We start from the raw sequence: 9,562 nt of genomic DNA on the forward strand, positions 1-9,562 counted from the left end.
TGTTTAGAGATAAGATGCACTTATGACCTCTGATGACTAGTAGTTCTCCTGCTTTCCTACGTTAAATGCACTTATAAGTCGCTTTGGATAAAAGCGTCGGTTAAATGACCATAATGTAATGTATTTTTAGGACCAGGGGGAAGAGCGCTCCCTACTGGCCCACTCACACCACTTCCGGTAGCAACTCAGGTTTCCCGGAGGTCTCCCATCCAAGCACTAGCCAAGCCCATACCTACTTAGCTCCCGTTCATTTGGCAGAGCCAGGGTACATGTTGGTACTATGTGCTTACACATTATAACCTATCTGCATTTGTGTTGAAAAAGTATGATTTTTTTACATGATAAATTACAGTTTGTTTGAGTTGGTGATGAATAATCTCTACATTACTGGTGTGTGTGTGGGGGGGGGTGAAAAAAGGGTACCAATACAATGCCATTTGATTGTTTATTTACTCCCCTCTCTTACATCATATGGTGGTACATCGAGAAGGTAATACAGTGTGAAGTTATGAACAGAATGTTCAGTCTCTTTTACCCAGAGCCAGTGCACATATAATAAAAAAATATCTGGACGTAAGGCTTACATTTACACATGGCAAATAAAAAGATAACAGGTTTTGAACGGATCTCCTCTTGGGCCTATGCAGGAAAAGGTCAGCTCTGCCTACTCTCGTGCAATACAGACAGCCATGATAAAGCTAGGGCTAAGATCTTTTTGTTACAGGATAAATTCAGCCTCACCATCATATCAATATGGCGTGTGATGGATATTGCAGAGAGAATCCATGAACCCAGAAAGCAAAAAGAAAAAAAAAAAAAAAGCTTTGGCTGAGGGCTGGTGAAGAGTGCTGAGGCAGATGGTAAAGAAAACAGACAGATTAGGGATTGGCCAGCTCTTCTGATGTCAAGGAGGAGGGAAGGTTATCCAAAGCTCCGATTTCTGTAACCACAAAACCACAAACTCATTTGAATCCCGTGGCATTCTGGGAGTCATTGCATAGTCAAAGTGTCCTTGTAGATAAGCATGAGATAGGGGTAAGAGAAAAGAGAAATTGGCAGAGCACACGTGTCTTTCATCCTTAGTTAGATAACCATGTTGGGGCACACATTTTGGAGTGGGTACTTCACTTAGCCTATCATGAGGTTCTTTGGCCATCTCTGCTGTCAACTGTAAAACTGAGGGTGATAATTGCTTAGAATGAAATGTCACTTGTCATTTAAGAGTCCCAACGTGAAAACACAGTTTTTTAAATTGGATTTTTACCCCCTTTTTCTCCCCAGTTGTACCCATCCAATTACCCCACTCTCCCGAGCCATCCTGGCCATTGCTCCACCCCTTCTGTCAATCCTGGGAGGGCTGCAGACCACCACATGCCTCCTCCGATACATGTGGAGTTGCCAGCTGCTTCTTTTCACCTGACAGTGAGGAGTTTCACCAGGGGGACGTAGTGCGTGGGGGGATCACACTATTCCCCCCCAGTTCCCCCTCCCCCCTGAAAAGGGGCCCCGACCGATCAGAAGAGGCGCTAGTGCAGCGACCAGGACACATACCCACATCCGGCTTACGGCCAACTGTGTCTGTAGGGACGCCCGACCAAGCCGGAGGTAACACAGGGATTCGAACCGGTGATCCCCGTGTTGGTAGGCAACAGAATAGACTGCTACACTACCCGGACACCCAACACTGGGTTTTTTTAAAGCTTGGGTCCCAAGTCAAGCTGTCAGGCAGTCAGGTCTTAGTAAAAACCCGTGCTGAAAGGGGATGGGGCATTTCCACAATGAAACACAAGCACTGATTTCATGCATCTCTTGTATTTGTTCATACATAAATGCTGCCAAGTGTCAGGAAGGACGTGGTTGTTGGTTTGTAGTAAAATGATCAGAGACCAGCTACTGAGCAGAGCACTGTTAGTTGATATTGAGAAAACGATGGGGAGGAATTGAACAAGTCAACTGATGGAGTGTCTTAACCCCCTGACTGCTCCTGTGACGCTGCTGGTAAGTGGCAGAAGGCAGAAGCCTGTGGTGGTTTATGCAGCTCCCAAAGTGCATACAGATAGTTAATTAGTAAAGTACCCCATCCCTAGAGTCAAATTTTGTCCCTTACTTAAATTTCTGGGGTTGAACCCTCGTCCACTCCTACCAGACCTCTCTGCTATATCTCTCCCCTACTCTGTCTTGTTCTCTTTCCTTGTCTGGCAGAAAAGAAAAGAAAAGCTGATGGCAGGAGGACCACCCAAAAGAAAAGAGGAGCATACCTTTAAGTTTTAGATATGATAGGAAGTTGATAATTGTGTGGCTTATATCCTCACCAGATAATCTCAATGGACCTGTGAAGGTAGACCGCAAAAGAATTATAATTTATATTTAGCAAAATCTACATACAATCTACCACGAAGTACAAACTGTGCTGTGTAATCTCATATCTGTAGGCAATGTACGTCTGGTCTGAACTTTTGATTTCTTACCGTTTTGTCTCCGGGCTCAAGGGGAACAAGCAATGGCACATACAGTATGCACAGAAACTCCTCAGAACCACTGGGGCAGCAGATAGTAGCAACTTGTAGACCGTATGGACACAGCGATGGTGAAGTTCATATGGTTTTGTGACAGTGTAATTAGTCTGAATCAGTGCTCTTATTTATGTGTGTGTGTGTGTGTATTTGTGTGTGTGTGTGTGTGTGTGTGTGTGTGTGTGTGTGTGTGTGTGTGTGTGTGTAGCATCTGATTTAGGTCAAAGTCATATGTTATTGAAGAAAAAAATTAAATGTGTCTTCCTACAACATCTCGTTTGAATGTCTTAAAGATCTTCATTAGTAGCAATACAATTGAATAGCAAAAATTGATGGAATGGGGGGCATTTGGAAAACTAATGTGTGTGTGTGTGTGTGTGTGTGTGTGTGTGTGTGTGTGTGTGTGTGTGTGTGTGTGTGTGTGTGTGTGTGTGTGTGTGTGTGTGCGTGTGTGTGTGTGAGAGAGACCTGTTCTGAAGTCTTCGTCTTGGACCATGTCTCTCTTGCCAGCCAGACCTGATTTGTCTCCAAGTGTCCGGTGTCCGTCAATGCCATCTGGACAACAAAGATTGGGCAAAGCTGGTACATTTAACTAATTAGTAAACCTTTTTAACTTCAGAAGATACACCATTTCATGGGACAAATTCAGAGATGAGCTCAATTCACTTTCATTTAATTCATAGTGGAAACAGAAGTTGCCATTCATTTGGTAATGATGACGGTTGTATCAGTAGTTTTTGATATAATAACATGCTCATATCAATGTATCATATCCTTGTACTTGTATTTCACAGGAAACATTTTTTTTTCATAATTTCAACTGAATGGAGATGAAAGTGAGTCGACCATTTCTTGATTCGTGAAAGTCTGCATTTGCCAATTTTCTAAGAAATGAGTGCCCATTTAAAATATAATAAAACAACACCATAAACAAAATTAACAAAATATAACTATAACAATTTAACAGCACCATTAAAAAACAACATCTTGATAATAGGAAAAATACAAAGATGCAAAAAGGTATAAGGGAAAAGACAAGTACATATTGTTAAAAAATACATCGAGGTTAACGTTTATCAATTGAATTACAGGCATCACAAGTAAGTCACATCATCCACACATGGCTACACCTCTTCCTTAAAATGTCAGTATACTTGCTGCAAAAGCCTAGTTTGGCTCGTTTGTACTGATACAATTACATGTTTGTGGGGCAAAAGAAGCAATGCGTTGTCTTTGGCTTCTGCAGTATGCACAAACTTGCTGTAAAATTAGTCAAATTCTTAAGCACATAGTAATATTGTGCATAATCATCTGCAGTTTGTTTCTTATTTATGTGTTTCCTTCTGGGGAAGGGTATCTATTTTGTTTTCCTCTTTCATTGCTTATGTTTACATTTCCGTGTAAACACAGTGAAAAGCCACAATATTCTCAACTATCAATTCAGCTGACTCTCATTTGGTTTGCACAGCAAGTACACTGGTGTCTTAACTCTCACCGAATACATAAGAACACATAGGAAACATTATGGAGAACTCACTTGGCATTTTTCCGCTTCATAATTAGCTCCTAATTGTTTGATTTTAATTTCCAAACCTCTACGGACCATCTGCAGGACTTGGCTCATGGAATTGCTTTAGAAGTGTTCGCCCATTTAATGGAGTAAAGCAAAAAACACATTCTCACAATGGAAAAAAGCAATAAAAAAACACACGTTATTACACCCAAGCAAGTTTATGATGAGAATAATGACAGAAATAAAGTTAAAAATGCATAAGCAAACTGATATACTTGCAGGCATGAAGCTGTATGGGTTTACTGTTCCACGGCTTTATGGCATGAACACCAACCGGATCATGGACCTACTCTGCCACAGTACGAGGAGCATGATGAGTGACGGCGTATTTCCTTTTCTTTACTTTTATTTTTTTGACCCCCCCATTTTTCTCCTTAATTGTATCTGGCTAATTATCCCTCTCTTCCGAGCCATCCCGGTCGCTGCTCCCCTCTTCTCCTCTCCTCTCCTCTCCTCTCCTCTCCTCTCCTCTCCTCTCCTCTCCTCTCCTCTCCTCTCCTCTGTGGGGAGGGTTGCACACTACCACATGCCTCCTCCGACACACCGCCAGCCGGTTCTTTTCACCTGACAGTGTGGAGTTTCGTCAGGGGGTCGTAGCGCGTAGGAGGATCACGCTATCCCCTCCCCTGAACAGGCGCCCCGACCGACCGACCGACCGACCGACCAGAGGAGGCGCCACTGCAGTGACCAGGACACATACCCACATCCGGCTTCCCACCCGCAGACACGGCCAATTGTGTGTGTAGGGACGCCCGACCAAGCCGGAGGTAACACGGGGGTTCGAACCGATGATCCCTGTGTTGGTAGGCAACAGACCACTACGCCACCCGGACCCCCCGAGTGACAGCGTATTTCATTTAACCCAAGTGCCACGAAATCGTCATTTAGGTTCCACTGATGCTGAAAAAACTGGGATGTAAGCCGATCTCCTTTACCCCTGTATTGACCTGTGCTACTCCCTCTCGGCAGAGTAACACAGCGGAGCACAAGGCCCGTTCAGACTGGATCACAGCAGTTCGTTGCAGCGGTGCTTGACTTTGTTTACGTGTCAGCCCGCCTCGGCTGATGCAAAGCCGGCTTTATGAGCTGTGATACGGGCCCAATAAACCCCAAATACTGTAACGGGGACACTGGGTGATGCGTGACAAATGTGTGACGATAGTAAAGTAGCTTTGGCAAAAGTGCTGCAGGGAATTCACAGCAGTTTGATAACCCTCCCCCTGGCTATCAAGGGTGTGTCTGTCAAACGTCATAACCGCTGCGGAGGTTTGCTTGAACGTGCGTATATTTAGCACCGCGCCATCCTGAGTGGGGATGACGTGAGAGTGAAGAGGGGGAAGCTTAATTTGCCGGGGCTCTTTGACTCAATCCGGAGGCATGCTCATTAACTAAAGTAGCGCTTGAGAGGGGACCTTAACCCCGTCACCTGCTGGCATTTTCTTTAACTTCCCGCTCTACCGCCCAATTACAAATGTACACAGTTTTGTAACGAAGTTATATTTTAGTTAAAACGCTCCCCTCTTTGCTGATGGACCCTCGGTGTAGACCTCACTCTTAATATACTTACCATCATTCATTTAATGGGTATACAGAATATGCTAATATGAATGAATAATAATAATTCATTCATTCATTCATTCATTATCCAAACTGCTTATCCTGCTCGCAGGGTCGCGGGGATACTGGAGCCTATCCCAGCAGCCACTGGGCGGCAGGCGGGGATGATAATAATAATAATAATAATAATAATAATAATAATAATAATAATAATAATAATAATAATAATAATAATATTGTAACGTGCATGGATAAGTAGACCCTTTAGTCGACTGGTTAACGTTGTCGCTTGCGGAGTGGGAGACACCGGTTCGCGTCCCGGCTGTGGCGACGGTCTCCCAGACTGCCCCCCCCCCCGAATTCGCTACAGTATGAATACAGAACATTAAACTATCTATATTACCGTGAGAGCCAGGGAGATACTATATGTGAGTATACTTAGGATGACCGTAAATGCCTCTCCAGCCCTCGTTAATGACCGGAATCACACAAATATCTAGATGCGCTACATCTTGGCCTGTGTTTTGCAGAGGATTTCATTTTGCTACCGTATTGCAGCTAATTTGCAGATTTAAATTTTCCAGTCCTGACACATTCTGTAATTTTGTGTACGGCTTGTTCTATGGACCAAACTAAAAGCAGATGTTGCCATCCCCAGTAACGAGAAGCTGCGAGAGAGTTAGCTGCTAGCGTGTGCGCTGATTATTCTTAGCTTCTGTCTTTCCAAGAGCTTCATGTCGTATCGCCGCTGTAGCTGTCTTGCAAGTATAATGAGACCCCTGTCACTTCTGAACAAGACATCTCAGTGGCGTATTCTGTAATCTAAAGATGTGTTACGCTGCCAACCCCCAGTCCTTATACCACCTGCAGACACAAAAAGGATGTGCATCACTATCACGTGGTGTCCTTGAATTAAAACACATAGTTAAATGGTTTAGTTTTCTAAAAATGGGGGGGGGGGCTAATTCAATGAAGCACAATAATTGAACACAGTTCAGAATGACATGGCTCACTACACTAGACAATAGCAATCACGGGCCGTGAGTTTGGAGAGTATGCACGTTTTCCCCGTCAACCAGTCACGACGCCTGATGATCTCCCAGCTTGCTTCCCTTCAATCAAAGAGCGCTGATCAGGAAAATCCCCGGATGGGTTGATTCGTTTAGATGTTAACAGTGTCTACGCCATGCAGCGGCATATTGCTCAGAATCGGGAGGGGGCGCTGCAACATGGTTTGCAGTTCGTGGTAAGCTATAAGCTTGATCTACAAATAGAAATGTCAAGGTTTCATTAGATAAATGTATATTTTCTGGAAATGTTTTAAAGGTCTTTAGCCCCACGTCTAATTAGCCCAATGCCTGGGTTGCAGAGGTGTAAGTAATACAGCGGAAACCATCGATGTTCTTCCACTATCTCAGGTGCAGAGGTGGCGACGTGCTCCGTTAAAAGCATCAAGAGCAATGAAACATTTCCACGTATATAATAAAGCACAGTGTAATGAAATAGAGGGATGAGAGAATGTGCACCAGCACCCACACAGCTCCCCTCAGCACACACAGCGAAAGTAAAGCAGCAGGATGTTTTGACACAGCAATTCCTGGCCTGACACCAAGACCCTGCTCCAGCCGTATGTGTTTCTATCTTACATTGAGGGACAACCTCTTCTCTGCCTCTGGCACTGGGAGAATCCTTTATCTGAATTAGGTGATCAATACGACCTGAAACACAGGATGAGGCAGGGGCAACCTTTACCTGGGCTTCTCTCTCTCGCTCTCTCTCACGCGCGCACGCACGCGCACACACACACACACGCATGGTACACACAAAGGATCAATTTCTCCACATCTCTTTTCCTCTAAGAAATTTTGGTACCCACAAAGTAGTAAAACCGTACATCATGCAAATCTTTACATATAACACACACACACACACACACACACACACACACACACACACACACACACACACACACACACACACACACACACACACACACAGCGATCTCAATGATCACTGTAATTTGCCCCCCCCCCCAGGTAATGGAGCCAGTCTTTAAATTAAACCAAACTTGCAATGAAAATCTTTTCAAGAAATCATGAATTGAATCATGAATTATTAGAGCTACATCAGAGGAATTAATTGTGACGTCTGATGCTGTTTCCAAGGGCAAAGAGGCACTGCAGACTTGTGAGAGCTTATCCTAAGACTGTTTTTAAACCCTCGCTTGCAAGGGAAACATTTTCAAACAGCACAGTAGATTAAAAGATAAAATAACAACGACAAAAAACCCCTTTTCGTTTGACTTACATCTCTCACAATTGTTAATAAGTTGGACTTGGACGGTGACTTGGCTGAGGGTAACACTGCCAGTCTTGAACCACCTGTACAAATCCTCCTCTTTTCATCACTTCTAGACTTTTAGGCCAATCCTCACGCAAAGCCAAAATACATGGCAAGACAAGACAGACGCTGTCAGCTGTTCTGAGATGAGGATCGTACAACGGGGGCAGGAGCTGATCAGCAGCGTGGATATGACGTCACCTCGGGATTTGTGAATTGGCTTACGACAGACCGATAAATTCAATTATAACACATCTGTTCTGAAACATGTCATTCAACAAAATGCAATACAACATTGGTTAAAGATGTATAAAGAGCTACGTTATAACAGCTGTGGAGGTATAATGCCGCATGTGAGATCGGTGAACGATATAATGAAAATGGGCTACTTACGGGGACCTAAGAGGTATCCTGCGCTGTTCAGAGTCCAGCCCCGCTTCTCTTTAGTCTGCCGGTGTCGGGGGGGCGCACGGTTTGTCAGCATGCATATATACATGTATAAAACTTTGTTAAAAGAAACACTCAACGGTAGGGAAAGTGCTCAACAAATAAGGAGCAAAATAATCCAGTGAGTATTGACAGCTGATGGTTGCTTATGGCATGAAACAGGCTTGTACTGTCTCATAGAGAATTTACTTGACTCACTGGAGTTTATATATATATATATATATATATATATATATATATATATATATAATACATGTAACACAGCACACAACACAAGACAGTCGCAGACAGTTATGAATACAATCAAACCGGAGGCAGGGTCGGGACCTTTAATTTGGCTCTGACATTTCAATCTGTCCCTCACCATTAATTCTGTCCTTGGTTGACGAGGCTACCGCCTGTATACTCGCACCCGTGTGTGTGTGTCTGTCTTCACCTGACAGGTTTCGGTGCTGAGCGACGGTAAACCCAACTGAACTGTGACCCGAAGAGTTAAGCCACTTACCGCAATGACGAGTCCGATGGTCTCAGACAGAGTGGCGCAGGCAATCAGGGATACGCACAACACTCCGAAGCACCTCTGCATCTTATGAGAAACACAACAGGCATGAGAATACGGGGAGGGGGGAGTTGTCGTTTTAAAATGATCAAGACCACCACCACCACAACTTCACACTTACCTTTGCCGCGACCTTTTTCGTTGCCTTTGTCCGTGAAGTGTGTTTGTTGTGTTCTGTAGAAGTTCCGCAGGTCCCTCGCCGGAGTTGGCTTGTGTGTCTCTTCCTTTTCTTTCTGGGAAGCAGCCTGATGCTTCTCAGCTAATACGGTGCTCCGTCCTCAGGACAAAGGTGGGATCCACCTCTTATAGGGCTCCTGAGGAGACAAGGGATGACGTCAAAAGACGTCACTGGTCACGATTGGACGTCATCGACACCCCGCGTCTTCTAGACGAGGTGGTCACGAAGAGGAACAGAATGAAACACAGTGATATCCATCACCAAGCTCTTGTTGTTGCCTTTTGAGAGACGTGAGAGGACATTCAGTCGAAACAGACGCTATTTCCTCTCTTGCAGAGGTGAAATCTAAGTTTAGGAGGCCAGTACATCTGTCCGCCTCAGCCTGAGATCTGGTG

General features: G+C 44.3%; 1 protein-coding gene across 1 annotated transcript; it reads right to left on the reverse strand.

The window, feature by feature from the left end:
- Positions 1-858: 858 nt before the first annotated feature.
- Positions 859-9,016, reverse strand: gal (galanin/GMAP prepropeptide). The gene is made up of 6 exons (XM_056282545.1): positions 8,936-9,016; positions 8,377-8,431; positions 7,290-7,361; positions 2,982-3,068; positions 2,259-2,330; positions 859-940 (listed from the first exon to the last, which is right to left on the reverse strand). The coding sequence occupies exons 1-6, from the start codon at positions 9,014-9,016 to the stop codon at positions 879-881; spliced, it is 429 nt and encodes a 142-aa protein (XP_056138520.1). The 3' UTR covers positions 859-878.
- Between the last annotated feature and the right edge of the window lie 546 nt (positions 9,017-9,562).

Source organism: Lampris incognitus, chromosome 6, assembly GCF_029633865.1.
Source record: "Lampris incognitus isolate fLamInc1 chromosome 6, fLamInc1.hap2, whole genome shotgun sequence".
Lineage (NCBI taxonomy): Eukaryota > Metazoa > Chordata > Actinopteri > Lampriformes > Lampridae > Lampris > Lampris incognitus.